Source organism: Colossoma macropomum, unplaced genomic scaffold (assembly GCF_904425465.1).
Source record: "Colossoma macropomum unplaced genomic scaffold, Colossoma_macropomum, whole genome shotgun sequence".
In the NCBI taxonomy this organism is placed as follows: Eukaryota; Metazoa; Chordata; class Actinopteri; order Characiformes; family Serrasalmidae; genus Colossoma; species Colossoma macropomum.
In genome coordinates this window covers 13,426,050-13,445,620 of record NW_023494789.1, presented here as the reverse complement: position 1 = coordinate 13,445,620, position 19,571 = coordinate 13,426,050, and the positions used below count along the sequence as shown (strand labels likewise).

Here is a 19,571-nt window from a genome sequence, read left to right as displayed (position 1 = left end):
GATGAAAGCGTTTTGGGCAGCATCAGTTTGCAGTAGTTGTTTAGGGCTGCACTCTGCAGTAAAAACAACACTGCCAAGGGAGACGGATGTAAACAAGACGAGATATTTTCATCCTTTCAGAAATAGTCCAGTATTTTTATCCTTTGCAACACTGTAGTCTTTCATTCATGAAAGCAAAGCCAGGAGATAAGACCATTCAGCTCTCTCCACTGTCGGCGGCCGCTAACCTCAGTGTAGAAATTAGCATTTCTCTTTCTACTTTACATGGGCCCACCAAGGACTGCCACATTCACATAGAGATACTCAACTGCAGTCAAAATTACTGCTCAGCAAGGAGTGCAAAGCTGTGTATCATGTTTCATCCCCAAAGCTTGTTGAAGCTGATCTCTTTGGTATGCATAACCTTTGGATTCCTGTGTTTTCTGCCTACAGTAAAGTTCCTGTTCATGGAGAGTTCCTTTCACCAGAGCAGATGTGGGCAGGTGTGGGCATGGGGGGGGGGGCTGGATTAGCAAATACTGCACCTTTTAACCGCTTAAACTATAGGGTTCTGTAAATGGGTCCACATTCAATTCCTCACTCTACATTACAGAACCTGCACAGTAGGTTAGGTTCCAGTACTAAATAATTCATAGTAGTTATTGAGGAATTCATAGTGGATACTGAATAATTCATAGTAGTTATTGAATAATCCATAATGGATACTGAATAATTCGTAGTAGATACTGAATAATTCATAGTAGTTACTGAATAATTCATAGTGGATACTAAATGGTTCATAGTAGTTACTCACTAATACATAATGGATACTGAAAAATTCATAGTAGTTACTGAATAATCCATAATGGATACTGAATAATTCATGGTAGATACTGAATAATTCATAGTAGTTACTGAATAATTCATACTGAATACTGAAAAACTCTTAGTAGATACTGAATAATTCATAGTGGATACTGAAAAATTCATAGTAGTTACTGAATAATTCATATTGGATAATAAATCATTCATAGTAATTACTTACGGATTCATAGTAGATACTGAATAATTCATATTGGATTCTGAATAATTCATAGTAGTTACTGAATAATTCATATTGGATAATAAATCATTCATAGTAATTACTTACTACTTCATAATAGATACTGAATAATTCATAGTGGCTATTGAATAATTCATAGTGGATACTGAATAATTCATAGTGGATACTGAAAAATTAGTAGTGGATACTGAATAATTTGTAGTAGTTACTGAGTAATTCGAAGTGGGTACTGAACAATTCATAGTAGTTACTGAATAATGTGTAGTAGTTACTGAGTAAGTCATAGTGGATACTGAATAATTAAATTCATAGTAGATTCTGGGGGGAGGATAGTCACAATGTAAAAAGGCCATATGGAGGGTATACAGGTGTGGATGAATGAGGTGGGTGTGTGTGCTTAGACCTGGGAGAGTGAGCATATGCACGCAAACACTTGACAGATTGATCATTTAAAAAAAAAATTGACACATCAGCATTCTATTTCAGTTGGTCCATTCATTATCAAATGGTCATACAGGGCAGCTGGTGTTTTCAGATGCTGGGAATCAACTAAAATCTGGAAAAAAAGTATTTAAGTCAGGCTTTGCGATGGCATTGACAGTATGTTGATGTCTATGTCTGCAGGTGCCTGACTGAGAAGGAGAAAGCTAAATAAAGGGCAGATGCTGGGGGTGAATGAGCGTGCTTTTGTGTTGCTGTGTCTCGGTGGACACCTTTACTTAGAAACAGAAAACAGGTCAGACTCTGGCAGGCTGTCATTAAGCAGAGTTATTATTAATACATTGCTGTGCACACATACACAAAATTAATGAATGAATGGCCCACCCAGTGTACACACTCACTAACACACTCTCATTACACGCATGTTGCCTTTAAACTCTTGTAAGTATTGTAGTAATACTCTTATGTTTTATTACGTTTTTTTATTTTTAAATTCTTGAACAGCCCATTGGTAAATTATCCAATCAGGATTTTCCCCATAACTTTTACGTAGTTTCATCTAAGCAAGCTCTCCTGTTGGTTAGGACTTCAGGAGCTGCACTGAAGGCCTTACACATCAGATTAACTACCAACCCAAATAGTGGAATTAACGCAGATTCATCACATTTCCTTTTACAGTGAATGGGACCAATTTGCTGAAAAATTGTCAGTCTAGTTGTTCTGGAAATTCTAGATACATCACTGATTGTAAATACTAGTAATAGCCTAACCAGGTTTCAGTTAGTTGTCAGGAATAGAGAACAGCGTCAGCAGCTCTACACCAGAACAAGCTTCAAATGAAATATACAGAATGTATTTTACAAGCTTAAAATGTGTGTTTAATCTTGAACTTCCAAAAATATTCATGCGAATTACTGTTACCTTTGCATGAAAATGCTACTAGAATTCTGTAATGATGCTAGCAGAAATTAGCATTATCATAGAGGTGTTTTTCTCCTTTATATCCTTTTGTTTTTGACCTTTATGGCATGAAATGAAGTCCTAGCTCTAGTAGTCGTGGTTCACCGCTGCTATCTAATAAGTTGTTTATCACTTATGCACAAATTTAATGCAGTACAGTCAATTGACGCCAGCACAAGAGTCCATCCACAACTGGAATACTCGGCCTTACACAATCTAAAGGGACAATTCCTTATGCTAATGCTAAATTCACGCTTACACTTTTTTAGACTTAAGGTATTTAAGATGATTTATAGAAAAATTAAATGTACCTGTTAAGTTTTCCCCTCTTACTGTAAGTGAAGACAATCATCTGTGCCACATTTGGAATCTGAAGTTCTCTTCTTTAGTTTTGCCCTGGGGCTACGAGGCTAACAAGTAGTTAGCATTAGCATCATGTAAACTACATGCTTAAATCATCGCGCACTCGTCTCAAACCTTGTGGGGTTGTATTTTAATGTCTACTAGACTTGCTTAAGCTGTTTCTGACACTGTGTGACATATTGTCTATGTACATGAACAAAAGAATGTTGCATGGCTAAAAACAGTAGCAACGGCCACCTCAAAACCTACATTTTGTTAATAATATCGATGTTGGGAAAGGTCCCCTCACCCAAGCTTGATTTTTCTCGAAAACAGCTTTAAGTGCTGCAGATGAGCATCAAACCTGTATTGACAGCTCTAAGCTTCCACTAGACAGACAGCATATCACTGCTGTTGGAGGAAAACCTCACATCTCCATTTTTGTCATTTTTCAGTTTGTGGCATAACTTGTCCTTTACATTGTGTGTAAATTTCATGAAGAATGGACCAAAAGAAACGACCCAAAATGACTTGGAAAAATGTCTGTAGTAGGTTTTTCCTTTTCCTGTAAAGTTGTCATTTTGGAGATACGAGGTTTTCCTCCAACAACAGTGACATATTTACATACAGTTGTTTTACCCATACTATTACAGTTGATTTCTCAATTCCAGACTTCATTCATTACTAAGCTCTTTTTTCAGTTCTTTAAAAAGTGTGACTGTACTACGATTCCGTTCTCATGAGGACTAGCTTAGGTCACACCAGGGCGGATGTGCATTATTACAAGGAAGTGACACATAAGGAACTGTCAGTGTTCAAACCAATACAACTGAGTGGAGCTAGGCCCCCGTCAGTCTATAGACACAGTACTTGTATTCAGTTACTTATTTTTAATATACAGTATCTACCATTGGAATCACTGTCCATATTACTTTGTATATAATACAAACTTATACAATATGGATTTAAATATTACTAACTGCTCACCAAAAGATATCTTTAAATATTTTCAGAATTTTTGAATAGACAAGTTATTAAATGACAAATACCACATTGTATTTATCTGTTTATATTACTTGTCTGCCTTGTGATTTGATCTCCGCTTTTGTAATATGATAAATCCTGGACATATATTTTATTATAACCTAATATTTCTCCTTTTTTTATTTACAGCTTCTTAGGGTTCTAGTAATCATCTGAAACCTGTGAAGTTGCTTATTAATATCATTTTTTACAGTTATCTAGAACCAGATTGATTTTATATAATACTGAAAATGACAATTGCAAGCTTTAAATGACCGTGCAGACAGCACTGGCATAATTTGCTAAATGTTTCACAACAGCAGTCCAGCTCTTAATAAGCCTTTTGCGAGGTTAGCAGCCCATTTAATATTATATTATTATATTATAATTAGTATTTTGAACATTTAACAAAGAAGAACTTGTTCAGAGAGGATTTTCTCCCCTTGCTTGAAGATAGCGAACAGTCTGTGGTGGAAATGTTGTGCATGTGAAGAGCCTGAATGCTGGGAATCGCACTGTGTCCTCAGCGTATCATTACATGCCTGCTGTCGTGTGGAATTTGAGGCTTGTTTGCTGTGCAGTGCTGTAATTCACAGTTCTAGCTAAATGCAGTGATCAACTCTGTCTGTACTGAAGGAAGTCTGGAATTCACTGAAATGCATCGTCAGCTGTGCATCTCAAATATGAGCAGAGAGAAGCATTAAAGCTTCACTTAAAGCTGTTACTTTCACTGAGCAGCATGAATTAACCTAACACTTTTTACAGTGTGTGAGGGCATAACGTACTCACAAAGTTGATTTAATGGTGATTTATGGTGTTGTTTTTTGTTTATAATATTATCAGAATGTGGTATTTCTTTTACTGTTTCTTAGTTAATATATAAAAAGTACAAAATATTAAACTTGTAAAACATGCATGGCTGGTCTGCTGTACAAGGAATAAGCTTATCTTAAATAAGCTAATCTTAGAGTAACTGCAGTGGCCAAGGGTGTGTCATCATTTAAAACTCATTTAGTCCAGGCTTAGGCTAAACCCACAGGACTAGCCCACAGGACGCTTGACTTGGACTGCCAGAAAATTGCCCTAACCCCACCCCCTCACCCAACATATGTTTATACTCTTTGGACCATTCTACTGAATTAGTTCAAACTACAGTCCCACAGTAAAAAAAAGGAAAAAAGAAATAAAGACATACAAAAAAACAATCAGGTATTCAGACTTTAGATATTCACAAGGATTATGTTATTCTCTAATTAAACCTAAGACATCAATTAAGATAGTAATAAGCTAAATATGTACAAAAGCATCATTTATAGAGTACTTTGTATTGGGAGGTGTCTGTCTTTAACCCTAAATGCTAAATATACGCTTCTGAAAATATGATTTATTTAAATTTTTTTTAGATCTTTGTTTTCTGTTAAAGTAACGTGAAGATGTGAAATTATCATGACTTTAAATTTTAATTAAATAATTTTAAAATTTAAATTGTGTAATTTTTAAAAATTGAAATATTTTAATTTTTAAATAAAAAACCAAAACTACCAATACACAACAAATTTTAGTCTGTAGGCGGAGTCTTATTTTGGCCACGCCCCTGCATTTTAGAGCAGGAAGTGAGACTGCATGCCTGTCCCTCATGGCCACATGATGAGCAGTTAGATCCCACTGTTTTGAAGTAAATGTGTCTGAAAATCTAATAAAATCAGTGTGGAACATTAAGAATCGTCACCACCTGCAATTTTCTGCAATTAAGAAAACCATGATGATTTTATGTATGTACAGCTGTTCAAAGCTGTGTTTGCTCATCATGTACTCGCTAGCATTTTTACGTTCTGCTCAAAATGAGCTAAAATTGTCACTACCGAAACAGTCACTACTGAAACATTTGGTAAAATTTTGGTAGTGTTATGATTGATTGGGTGGTGACAAAAAAGGAATGATCAATCATTTATTTTAATAACATATTCATAATTAAGCTATAGGGTCACTCAAATTAAAATGAACAAGTCAGTTTAACTCCAAAATGTGTTTTCAACTCTGACTGTGTACCAGTTTGGTAGAATTATCTATATACACATAATACATATTAACTCACCTACCTTTCAGTTTGATACTGGTGCATTTTGGGGCCCTCAAGATAAAAAATTTGGGCACCACTTGTTTATTTCTTTAACAAATAAATTTACTACAATGAGTATAAATTCCACAGAGCCTCTTCTGATTGGTCCAAAATGATGATGTTTTGTATACTTATACCTTTGATGAACATCTAATAATGTGCATTCAAATTTTGAGTACATTTCATTTTTATACTTGCGTTTTCAGTCAAATTTGGATCCCACATTACTTGGGTAGAACGTTGCAGCCCCCTATAGATTATTTACAGGTGTTCAAATTGTTAACACACTCTATGGTGAAGCGCTAGTGTTTGTTTGCAACATTATCCTTGTAGCTCCAGTGCTAAACCAAAGAAGCAAAATTTGGTCACCAATCATGTCTTGGCTAAGGGACTACATCTGGAGTAAGTGGAAATTTGTATGCATTAGATTTTTTTTTTTTTTACTGAACTATTCCTTTATGGTAAACAAGTAAACAATAGTTTGTTCGGTCTTAAATATTTCTTCAGTTTTGTGCCTGGGCAAGCTCTAGATATAGGTCTTTATAGAAATTTTTAAAAAGGGATAGAGGAAAATGTAATAGTTTAATCTGGGATTTTTGCCTCATTACAACTGAGCTCATCCTTTAGGCCTAAACATTTTTAGTCTTTGCCTTTAGCTGGATGATGCTAAAATTATAAACCGCACAGTTGTGGCCTCTTACTTGAGAAACTATTTCCTCTTTCCTGCAGTGGTCGTCTGTGAATGGCTTATCTGCTGTAGCACTCTGAGTGTGTTGCATGAGGAGCAGCCTTTTGACTCCTTTCATTCAGAAAAGATCACACATCACTTATTTCTCTGTTCAGAATTATTCTAGCAATTTTCAGTGTGGAATAGGCTTCAGTTTAGTGCTAAAGGAGCAGTTTGGCAAACAATCAAATGTACACAGTGTCCTCAGATTCAGTTGATCAGTCGGGACAATCCTGGTGTCTGAAGTTTGCTTCTTTAGTTCTGCACTGGAGCTGCGAGGCTAATGTAGCTAACAAGTAATCTATAAGTTATCTGTAAAAATGGACAAAAATCAGTCTTGAACACTAAATCCATACGTTAGTCCATTTTGATGTGGACTTTCCATGTTGACTGTGAGTGATTCTAACTAGTAAGTTTCTCTAGACCAGTACATTCCCCACCAAACCACTCTGAACGACTCTGTTTACATCTTAAAGATTTAATTATGTAAAGTTTTTGAAATCTTGGAGGAATTGCCCTTTAATGCTGAACCGGTGACCTGAATCAGATGTGTGCTATCAGGAGCTCCACTGAACTGTAGAGTGCCGTTCGGAAAGTCTGACCAAGCAAGGATTTCTCCTCGTATTGATTCTACTTAGATCCTAATGGGGAAGTGTGCAGTCTGATTGACATTTATGGATGCATAGAAAACCATGCATGAAAAATTGATGCACTGAGTAAGCACGACAAGAGTTGTTACAGTGGTACTTTGGACTGAATCTCAGTTTCTAGGTGACCAGCAGTATGATGTAACTTTCTGCAGATGAAGTGTATGTGTGGCTCACGCCCATAATTCTATAAAACAAGCAGAGCCAGCAGGAGTTTATTGCCAGTCTGAGACTGATAACAGAAACAGTTCAAAGGTTCATACTGTAAAATAACTTTAACCTGGAATGACATTCAATCAAATGAGGATTGTCTACAACCATGATAGCTTTATCTGCACCAGGTGACGTTACAGGGCAGTTTGCGCTAAGCTACATGTTGCTTATCGGCCTGGCCAAGGTAGAGGTCACTTTAAGGTATCAAACTAATAAGTACATTGGGTAAAAGGTGTTTCTTTAGGCCGTCACACCTAAAAAGTATAAACCTAGTGTTACTATTAGTGTTTTACCATACATTCAGTCGAACATGGTTCTATATAGAACCATCTACAGCACATTCTCTATCAATCTGAAGAACCCTTTCACAGTGCAAAGAACCCTTTAATCATGCAAAGGGTTCTTTGAGTGTTCATGGTTCTATATATACCTATTTTCTTTACTACAGAACCCTTGAAGAACTTCCATTTTTATTTAAAAAAGTATTTAATGTTTTTTTTGGCCAGAACATTCTCAGAACTATCGTAAAACAATGTCTCAGGTATCAGGCAGGTAATTTCATGTAATATTTTTCTGTGAAGGAGCTTTTAGAGACATTAAACTCTTCGGATGTCTGGGGGCTCCCGAGTGGCGCAACGGTCTAAGCGTTGGCCCTATCATCAGGAGATCGCGAGTTCAATCCCTGGTGAAGCCATCCGTAGCCGGGAGTCCGAGAGAGCACAATTGGCCTCGCTCTCTCTGGGTGGGTAGGATTCCGCGTTCGGCTGTCCGGTGACATTGCGTGAGCGGCAGTTCGAAAAGAAGCGGTGGCTGGTTTCACAGGTCTCGGAGGAAGCCTGTGTTAGCCTTCACCCTCCTGGCGTTGATAGCATCGTGTGATTTGGGGAGTCCTAACTAGCGGGTGGAATTGGAAACGACTATAGTGGGGAGAAAATTGGGTAAAAATCCCAAAAAAAAAAAAAAAACTCTTCGTCGACGTCTGGTTCCTGTCACCACCACTGTGAACAATTCTGACCCTGTAAGTTTCTCTAATACAAAGCATTTCCCACCATTAGCCTTTTAATTATGCAGAAATTTTGAAAAACAGTTGGAAACTGGAAAATATCGCAAGAGGCATTTCAAAGTAAATAAGACTTAAGAGGGTTTAGTTAAGATGTAAGTCATAATTTTAAGTGGCTAATCTTAACAGAAGAAATACAGCTTTTCAAGGATATTGTTTTAAGCGTTTTTGACATTTCTTTGGGCCAGGTCCGCTGTGTTATATAACTTGGGCTTTTGTGTTCACTAGCCTATAATTTCTGTTTTATAGCTTAAATCTCTGCTGTTCTTGTTGTACATGTAATTGACTTTGTATTTATATTAATATGAGATTATAAAACTACTCTTGCCACCACTTCTACAGCTGCAGTCACCTGTGAAACCTTTTGCTGCTGGCTGGGAATGAGTTTCGCTCTTTCTCCAGCCCTGATCCTGAGCGCAGAGCAGTCTTGCTTCAATCCGCTGACTAACAGTTTCAGCAGAGGGTGTGAACATACGTTTAACTGAAAAGGGAAGCGTGTCTTAGTCACTAACGCAACATACAGAGTTAATGACATGTTGGAATTGTAACATCATAAGGTACAATCACGATTACAGGAAATTGGGCAACTTTTATTTAAAAAAAGTACCGCAAGGAATAGCCACTAATTCTCTGAGCGTGCTGTACTAAGTTCTTTCTTCCTAATTTTGCATAAATTGTTTCAGATTTGGTTACAGCGCCAAAGTCAGTTCTGCCGTCAACACAAAGCATGACACAGCAGAACATGGAGAGAAACCTGTTTGTCCGGTCCAGTACAGCCTCAGACACAGCAGCTGCCAGCCACTGTTACCATAAACCGCTAATCACTAAAATCAGAGCTAGTTTCCCAGTCATGGATTAAACGCAGTCTACTAAATTGCTGTGTGGGTGATGAGTCACACATTAAAATCTCTTTTAAGTCTAGACCTAGGCCTAAAGCTGTTATAAGGAACCCAACACTCCTGATTTTTAAGTGAGTGTTTCAGGCTTTACAGGTTGCTCACAGCAACACATGGACACCATGTTTTAGTTTTTTTCTCTCGACTCAGTAATGCTACTTCTTTCAATTTTATCTGAAAAGTCTTGGCAGCTTTAATCTGGGATTGGAAAATCTGCTCTTAGTGTTCATGATATCCTGAATGTACAATATGTCATGCTACATGTCAGTAAACTCAGAGGTAACTGTGTGCTGTGCTATGCAGGAGTGCCATCAATGGTTTTGGCCAAAAATCTAATTTAAAGTTTCCCCACATACTCTAAATTTCAGCTAAGACACATTTGGTGTCTCAAGCATGCTTCTTTAGTTTTGCCCTGGAGCGACAAAGCTACAGAACAAGTAACGGAAGCATGTAGCTCAGTTAGCATGGTGCCAACTGCATTTGTAAATTATCACACTTACCCCAAAATGTGTCAAGTTTTTCAGTGATCTTAACAGACTTGCTTGTGTGGTTTCAGACAATGTATGATACACTGTTATCTATAAAGATAAGTGGCTGTTAAGTGGCTAAAAACAGTAGCTCTGTCTGTCCATCCTTTAAGACCCTGTATGTTTTCCGCTGCTAGCATTAAACTTTCCATAACTGAGCTGTTCCATGAGATCAACACCAGATGGACATGCTTATGTCAGTAAATCAGTTTTTGTCCTCCCTAGTTTTACTAACATATTGTTTATACCCAAAAACTGATTTTCCCACATCACCTCCACCTCCTCGTTTCTACTTTATTGCTCATTGTCCATTTTATCAGCTCCACTTACTATATAGGTGCACTTTGTAGTTCTACAATTACAGACTGTAGTCCTTCTGCATACTTTGTTAGCCCCCTTTTACCCTGTTCCTCAGTGGTCAGGACCCACATGGACCCTCACAGAGCAGGTACTATTTGGGTGGTGGATCATTCTCAGCACTGCAGTAGCACTGATGTGGTGGTGGTGTGCTAGTGTGTGTTGCGCTGGTCTGAGTGGATCAGACACAGCAGTGCTGCTTGAGTTTTTAACCACTGTGTCCACTCATTGTCCACTCTATTAGACACTCCTACCTTGTCAGTCCACCTTGTAGATGTAAAGTCAGAGACGATAGCTCATCTGCTGCTGCACAGTTTGTGTTGGTCATCCTCTAGTCCTTCATCAGTGGTCACAGGACGCTGCCCTCAGGACGCTGTTGGCTGGATATTTTTGGTTGGTGGACTATTCTCAGTCCAGCAGTGACACTGAGGTGTTTACAAACTCCAGCAGCACTGCTGTGTCTGATCCGCTCGTACGAGCACAACATGTACAAATACACCACCACCACATCAGTGTTACTGCAGTGCTGAGAATGATCCACCACCCAAATAGTACCTGCTCTGTGAGGGTCCTTGGGGTTCCTGACCACTGAAGAACAGGGTAAAAGGGGGCTAACAAAGTATGCAGAGAAACAGATGGACTACAGTCTGTAATTGTAGAACTACAAAGTGCACCTATATAGTCAGTGTTCTTTAAGTACTGACAGTTTCCACAATACACTCAGAAAAGCATATCATGGCTTAGTGTATGAAGATAACAATAAAATATTGTCATATTGCCCATTCCTAGTTATTGTGATTTTGCTATATGTAATTAATTACATAGTGAGTAACATAATGAATAACAGTAACATTTGATTTACATGCTGTATTGTCAGGTTCAGGCTTACACTACTGATGTTTTTCTGTTTGTTTCAATGTCAAAAAACGTCAAGAAACACACACGACACACAATAACCTTTCATCAGTTTCAAATGTTAACAAAATATCTTCTCTTCTACTTACAAACACAAATGTTTAACAGAAACGAATGAGACATAAATGATAACTGATCTGACATATATTACATCTTCTGTAGATGCCTTCCTGTAACCCGTGACTGAGGCTGAGGTTAAAGCCACAGGAACTGATGAAAAAAGTATGACCCGTCTCCTAATATGGTCATGCCAGTGTTTTCATTCAGCTCCCTCCTGCACTCTACTGAGCATGCTCAGAGCCGATTGTATAGCTGCAGTGTTGTTTGTGGAAGCTGTTCCAAACAGCAGTGCGTGTATCATCTCCACTCAGTTTTCTAGAACAGCATCCACAGCTCTTCACCGGGCCGCACAAAAGAGGGCATTGTGGGAGCGTGAAAACAATGATTGATGTGGATGGAACATCATTCTAGAGAAACTGATGGGTTTCTGGTTTCGGTTTATTTGTCCACTGGATTTCAGGAGCTGAATGAGTTTTGCTGATGATGAGGGACAAAAAAAAAAAAACACTGACTATTACATTAACTGAAATGGTTTGAACCTGTGAGGGTTTGTGTGAAGGTTATGTGAAGCTCTGTGAAGACTGCATGCTAACTCTGGTATTAGTCTGTGTTTATACACGTGTGTTTGGTTATGGTAAACTCTCTGACAGGTGTTTGCTTATATCTTGTGTATGGGGTGTGTGGGGGGTGTTAGAGGTCTGCATGGGTCAGAAATCAAAGGTTTACATGTGCTCACGACTTTGAGAGGCGGCCAACCAGGCCTAACTGGTACTGCTAAATTTGAAACAGAGTTGAGTTATTGAGGCTGATTTACAAAGCTTTGCATTGTTACTAAGCACTTGAGTTAATGAACAGAAAATGTAATGCTGGAAAAGACTGGTGAGTTGCTCATCTGTAATACACTAACCCTGTTTATTATCTACAGTGGCCACAAGGCCTCATAAAGATGCAGCAAACCTGGAAACACTTTTACCAAAATGACTTCCCATCATTTGTCCTAAGTTAAGATCTGATGAGATTAATATATGATTTTTCACAAACCCGCATTACAGAAGCAAATCTTATCTTAATTCAGGAATTTTATTTTATCTTACAGCATCTTTTCTTCAGTTAGGAAATCTTAACCTTCTCAGTCAAGGTCAACAAACAAATGTCATATCTGTTAGCTAGCAATTGACAATATGCACACAGCTGAAACATAAACACATAATCAAAATTAGTGTTAAAAATGTAAGTTAGTTAGCTAGACAGCCACTGTCACTGGTCTAAAGAAGGTCAAAACAAAACTAAAATGCAATAAACCGGAAGTTAGGAATCTTGTGACAGCACCCCCTGCTGTTTATAAGAGCGTCACCACTCTCCAGTCTTAGTTTCCATTTCCCAAACACTTTAGCTGAGCGCGCTAACATTATTCCCTCTCTTAAACAGAAACACAGCTCTGCTCCTCATCATACACTGTAATATTTTATTGGTTGAGCTTTTATGAATATTATCACACAAGGGTAATAAGAGACAGGCTGTGTGTGAACACAATCAAAAAAATTCCTGTTGTTAATTGGAGCACACATTGATGTATAACCTGAAATTCAGCATTCAAGACAGCTGTCTTACTAAATACAGCAAGATAAAGAGAATGTGAGCATTAAAGGAGTAGTTTGGTGAAGAATGAACTGTACACCATTTCCCTCAAATGTAGTCGATCAGCCAAGACGTGTTTGCTGTCGGACGTCTGCTGCTTTGCACTGTATTTACAATAAATGATCATGTTTCAGTACTGTAAATCCAAAAAGGTGTTGTTTTGGAGGCGGAAATATTAGTTAAAAACTTTACATTAACAAGAATATAGCTGTTGGGGTAACTATGGTTGTCCCCCCGCTGATCTGGTCTCCCCTCATGTCATCCAGTCTAGCTTTGCCATAGTAGTGATAGCCTTTCGGTGTAATGGCAGCTAACTTAACAGCATATTTTATTTATAACCTCATCTCATGAAGTGACATTAGAACAACTTCAGACAACTTGGCCCACAGGCTCTGTATTTTTAGTGGCCCAGTGTGAAATGTTATAGGCCCGAGGCACTGGGCAATTGGCAGCATCTGCCCGTGCTAATGTAGCTAAAATATCATTCTAATTATGTCCTATGTTCTGATAGGTTAGCCAATGTTGAGCCTCATTCAACAAGCTGACTCCTCATAAGCAGCTCACTCCTCATTATACCTGTGTGATTGGTTGGGGCTAAAGTGCTGTAGGCTGAATAAGTGGATGTATGTAAACGATTGCTTTTCTGTGACATCACAGAAATAATGAATTCAAAACGGGCAGTTTTTGCGACTTAGTTTACATTTATGGACTTTACAGACTGTGAAGTGAATGCCCTTTGAAAATTTAGCAGTGTTTATATGCCACATCAAAAACTTCAAAAAATGAGGGTAAAGTTTAGTTTTCCAGGATATTGGCCCTTTAAATAAGCCAAGATAATTTACCTTCACAAATTGGAGCTGCTGGCTCATGGACAGAAGTCATGTAATGACTTCCGCATGTCATTATACCTGAAATGAGACACTGCAAACGCCAGTTCTTCTCATTCTTCTCCTGAACTCCACACTCCCCAACAGCGTGGTATTAATGAGGCGCCATCCATTCTTCAGCCTCCCAATGTTCCTCACATAGTTTCGAAGAACTCTCCGTCGCTCTGGGCAACCAAACCTGCCAATTAACGTTTAATGGGTGTGAATTAGCACGTCCTAGTAGTGTGAAGCTCTCCGGCTCCGCCCATTCCATCCGGCAGGAATGTTGTGCTTAAACCTGTAGAGCTGGTTTTCTCACGCTGGGATGTGATACTCAGCTCTTCAGGACACAGTTTAAAAATGCTGATACACTCCTACCAGCACCACACACACTACCACATCAGTGTTAGTGTGTGTGGTGCTGGTAAGAGTGTATTCTTGCTGTGCTGAGAATGGACCACCTCCCAAATAATATCTGGGTGGTCCTGTGGAGTAAAGACAGGTGGTCCTGTGGAGTAAAGAGCAAGTCCATGCACAGACATTTCAGAGGGGAAGGGGCTAAAGGGGAAAAAAGCCCAACATGAACATGAACTAATTTAATTCAATTTATTGTGTATTGCACTCAGTCTGATTAGGAGAGACAATGTGATCATGCTTAAGACAAAAAAGCAGACAAAAGAATTAACATTACTATCTATACAGAGATTTGAACCGCTGTGACTAGCATGCAAAGTCATGATGCTGCTTATTACACCATTTAAACATTAACTGAAGTACAAGTCAATATTCTTTAAACTTAAAATTGCTAACATTATATTTGTTGTTCAAAAAGAATCATATTATGGAATGTAACACTTTCTTAGAGAGATTATCAGCATTTTATTGGCGGGATTTCCAGCAATATGGAAATGAGTGGCAGGTCGGAGTTACTGAGGAGAACCACAGGCAGTCAGTACTGCAGCAGAGGAGGCGCCCAAGAGAGATGTTGACTCAAGTCAACTCCACCGGATGAATCTGAAAATTGAAAGAGAATTCAAAGAGAACTCCGAGATTTATCATCATATCTTCATCAGTAGTGTTGATTTTGCATTTTTGACTTAGAGATCGAATTAGACCTTCTTTTTGAGGCTGTGAGTGTTACATCAATATGTAAAGACATACAGCATGGTCTTGACAAAATCCTGACCCAATACCTCTGACTTTCAATGATTATTTCAGGCTTTAAGGGTGTCTGGCATCAGCACGTGGTCACCATATTATAGCCTGTTTTTCCCCACAACAGTTTACATATTCCAGCATGACATGCCTTAAAATTACACTCTCTTGGTCTCTCTCTCTCTGTCTCTCTCAGGTGGTGTGTGTGCAGAGGTGAGGAGTCCGTGCAAAATCCTTCTGCTGTTGAACCCTCACAGTGGAAAAGGCCAGGCTCACTCACTCTTCACCGCTCATGTACAGCACATGCTTCAGGAGGCCAGTATACCGTACACTCTCATCATTACAGGTGAGAGGATATCAAAGCTGTTTTCACCCCTGAAGTCGTTTGCAAACGTTTGAACACCTCCAGTCAAATGACACATTTTGCTGATTTTCTGGGCAAAATAAGTTAACACTCCTCTACAGAGAAAACACCTATATGTGGCATTGTTGTGCTAGTTTTAGTGCCTAATTACCGTTCATTTGTAGAGTTTAAAAATGTGATCATAAAATATTAAATGTGCCATAACTTTTGCACAGGCCACATTTGATGTTAAATTCAGCAAATAAACAGGAATCATGCATTAAAATGTGCAGTGTGTCCTCTGTAGAGGTTGTGTTAACATTATTTTTCACTTAGAAAATCAACAGAATATGGCATTTTTGCATACGCCTGTATGAACAGCTCATTTTCAGGTTTGAAAGGGGAAAAGCGTCAGATCACAGTCAGGCGGTTTCTCTCTAGAAGCTTTTACTGCACATTTTGAAGTTTTTGCCTCAAGAGCCGTGTTCTGAGTGTGAGTAACTTTTTATGGGTTCAGAGAAGCTTTACATAATATAAAGCAACCAATTCAGAGGTTCTGTGGAGGTTGTCTAAACTTAGAAAGCTTCTTCACGTTCACATCTCTTGTACAGAAGTGGTTTTCTGCACTCTAAGAACACATTCTGTCTCTAACTAGGGCAGGGGTCAGCACCCCAAATGTTAAGAAGAGCCATTTTGTCCTTTCAACAAAAATTAAACCACCTTGGGAGCCACAACATTTTATGTCCATTTATTGAAGTAGCACTTTGCCATCTTGGCTGAAAATATGTCTCAGTATGTGCTAATGTTCTAGCATAGACTAAAATATATAATATAAACAAAAATGCAGAATTATTTTACTCTGCTTTAAGCTTTAGTTCAGCTATAGTCACTTTTCTCGCATCTCCGGCAGGAAACTTTTCCTCAAAAGTGGAATAGTTTCTTGTAAAATGTCTCTCAACGTTCAACGTTTTACGAGGCCGAAGTCAGCATCTCATTTACCAGTTTCTTGTTCAAATTTTCCTGTTCCACCTTAAATGCTGCCTGAGACGCCAGAATGTAACTGCTGCACTATTTAAGGTGGAACAGGAGAATTTGAATGAGAAACTGACTTCATGCAATTAATTCCATTCGTCTCCAAATTATTGATGTTCATCTAAAATATTTCCATTGCCATTTATTTAGCTACTAGCTAGGCAAGATGTTGTTTGCGTTGACCAGCAGTTTGTGCATCAACTTTCAGGGTTAAAGGGTGAAATAGCAGTTCTACATTAACTCCAGCGTTTAAGACCATTTATTGTTAAAACAGTGTTAGAACGATCAGTAGAGCTTTATTTTACTGCGAAGGAGGATTGTTTTATAGCATGTTGCGACTCCTGAACTAGACACATCAGGGTGTTCAGCTGGAGGTGACACAGTTTGTGTTACTTTTAACACAATGTGTTAAATCAGAAAACAATATGACACAAAAAGTGTAATTTAACACATCACTTGGATGTGGAGTATAAGGAAACATCTTTTGAAAGCTACCTTGAGGAACTAAATGTGGTTCTTCTATGACGCAATAACAAAAACAGCATGTTTAATTAAAGTGATAAAGAAAGGCTGGTAAATGGTCATGTTTTTGGTGCATAAATCCACAAAAAGTTATAAGCAGAGCTCAGTGGAAAATATAAAATGGACGAATAATATATCATATGGGCTTTTTAAGAATGTATAAGTAATGCTGGTGGCTAGCTGAGGCATACAGTGGAAGAATAATAGACAGAGAGATGAAGGTGGGTTCAGGATCTCCTCCATTAATCTCCATTCTGAATGGTCTGTCCAGGTAAATAAGTCCCTCTCTGGCTCACTGCCTGCTGCACATACTCGTTTGTCATTTAGGTTCAGATGCTCTGACTCAGAGCTTTGGCGATAACACAGAGAACACTGGCACACAGACACTGCTCTCTTTCTTTCTTGTTCTTCTGAATGTCTGAGACTTTGTGACACATTCACTGCCAAACCAGGTTATAATCCATCCAGTCAGCCAGCATATTATCACATAGTGTCGGAACCAAAAAGGGTAAGTTGAACCTTAAAGTGAAATTCCTCAAATGCCCACATAATTAAATGGTTAAAATGTAAACAGTCATTCATAGAGGTGCTGATAGGAACCAGAAGATTTTTTAATCTATCCATATGCAAGGCGTTGTAAGACAAAATAGTCTCCAGAAAATGTATTTTTACACATTTACTACTATTTTACCATCATCAGTGATGCATATAAAACCCCACAAAACACATGTGGGTGGTCAAATTTACCCTCTCAGTAAATCTGCAGTGATCATGTGGCTATTATTGCTCTCACAGTAAACAGAAACAGAGCCTGATGAACACATCCATTTATATAAATCTTTTGCCATATAATGTTTCGGTATGTATTATTGTAAGTTTTTCAAAAGCCTTTTTCTTTTATGTCACTTTAAACTTAATGCATGTTTTTTTTAATAATCAATCAAATTTACTTGATTACTCATCAATTTACTTAATTGCTAATATAATTGATATAATTTATACCTAAATTCTTTTGTAAATTACACATGTAGACCCCCAGTCCACCTTCTTTACAACCGCAGGACGCAGCAGAAGATCAGATATAATTTTAGTGGTTTAATGTTTATCCCAGACGGTGATGATATAGTTCCTGGTTCATTTTTCTTGAGGCTCATTCAACCAAACTCAGAAACTCTGCAGGCCAGGTCAGCTCCTTCCAAGCCAACTCAAACTCTGATGTAATACTGTGACATTTTTGTTCAGTGAAGGTGTTTTTTCACCTGACTGTGGACGAGCAGAACTTTCCTCACCTTTCAGGGGTTTCAGCTTCTGACTGAAACACACAGTGGAAAATAATTAAAAAACACTGCATTTAGCCCTAAAGCCACTTTAGTTTCCCACCTTTAATAATAATAATGATGATGAAAAAATCAGGTTATGCTAAATCATGTTAACTTAAATGTCCAGATTTATTACATCCTATGGCTTACTATAAAGTACCTACGCTGATGGGCCACTTCATTCAAGTCCACCTCCTTGTTTCTACACTCACTGTCTATTTGGTGGCATGTTAGTGTGTGTTGAGCTGGTGTGAGTGGATCTGACACAGCAGCGCTGCTGGAGTTTTTAAACACCCCAGTGTCACTGCTGGACTAAAAATAGTCCACCAACCAAAAACATCCAGCCAGCAGCATCCTGTGACCACTGATGAAGGACTAGAGGATGACCAACACAAACTGCAGCAGCAGATGAGCTTTACATCAACAAGGTGGACCAACAAAGTAGGAGAGTCTAATAGTGGACAGTGAGTGGACACAGTGTTTAAAACCTCCAGCAGCACTGCTGTGTCTGATCCACTCGTACCAGTGCAACACACTAATACACGAACACCATGTCAGTGTCACTGCGGTGCTGAGAATGATCCACCACCCAAATAATACCTGCTCTGTGGGGGTCCTGCAGGGGTCCTGACCATTGAAGAACAGGGTAACAAAGTATGCAGAGAAACAGATAGACAACAGTCTGTAAGTGGCCAGTCAGTATATATGGACTACAGTGCAGACTGGCTAAATATTCAAAGTTATTGAGGCGTGTAATAGAAGTTTGTACCCACCTTTAACTCCTGGCCATTGAAACCCTTTTCGTACAGTTTCATGTGCAAGTCAACATTTTTAAAAGTGTTTTTATTGTGTTTAAATGCTGTTTTATATTGTGTCCGTTGTAAAAATATGAACAGAATACAGAGGGTAAAACAGTGAATAAAAAGACAGTAAAACCTAACTGAGAAGTCTAGCTTCACTTGAGGAAGGGTATTGACCTCGTCTGTGCCCAGTACTCATCACGTCTCCTGTAGGGAAGCACTCAGTCTTACAGGCTTAGAGAAATCCTGCAGGACAATCCAAATACACATTAGCACTGACTGTGTTTTTCAGAGGATCTGGGAAGTTTCACAGCACACATATATTCACTGAATGACAGAGAGAGTATAGCAAAAGTTTTATGGTTTAGTTAGGCATAGTTATAGCATAGTTTAGCATGGTTCTGATAGGCATAGCATAGTTATAGGATTGTTTAGCATGGTTCTGATAGGCATAGCATAGTTATAGGATTGTTTAGCATGGTTCTGATAGGCATAGCATAGTTATAGCATAGTTTTGCATGGTTTTGATTAGCATAGCATAGTTATAGTATAGTTAAGCAGGGTCCT

General features: G+C 38.4%; 1 protein-coding gene across 1 annotated transcript in view; it reads left to right on the top strand.

The window, feature by feature from the left end:
• LOC118807948 (sphingosine kinase 1-like) overlaps positions 1-19,571 on the top strand; it is a 39,010-nt gene that overhangs the window by 8,728 nt on the left and 10,711 nt on the right. Inside the window, exon 2 of the mRNA XM_036570154.1 lies at positions 15,185-15,334. Coding sequence (XP_036426047.1) covers positions 15,185-15,334 — 150 coding nt within the window. The remainder of the gene's footprint in view (positions 1-15,184; positions 15,335-19,571) is intronic.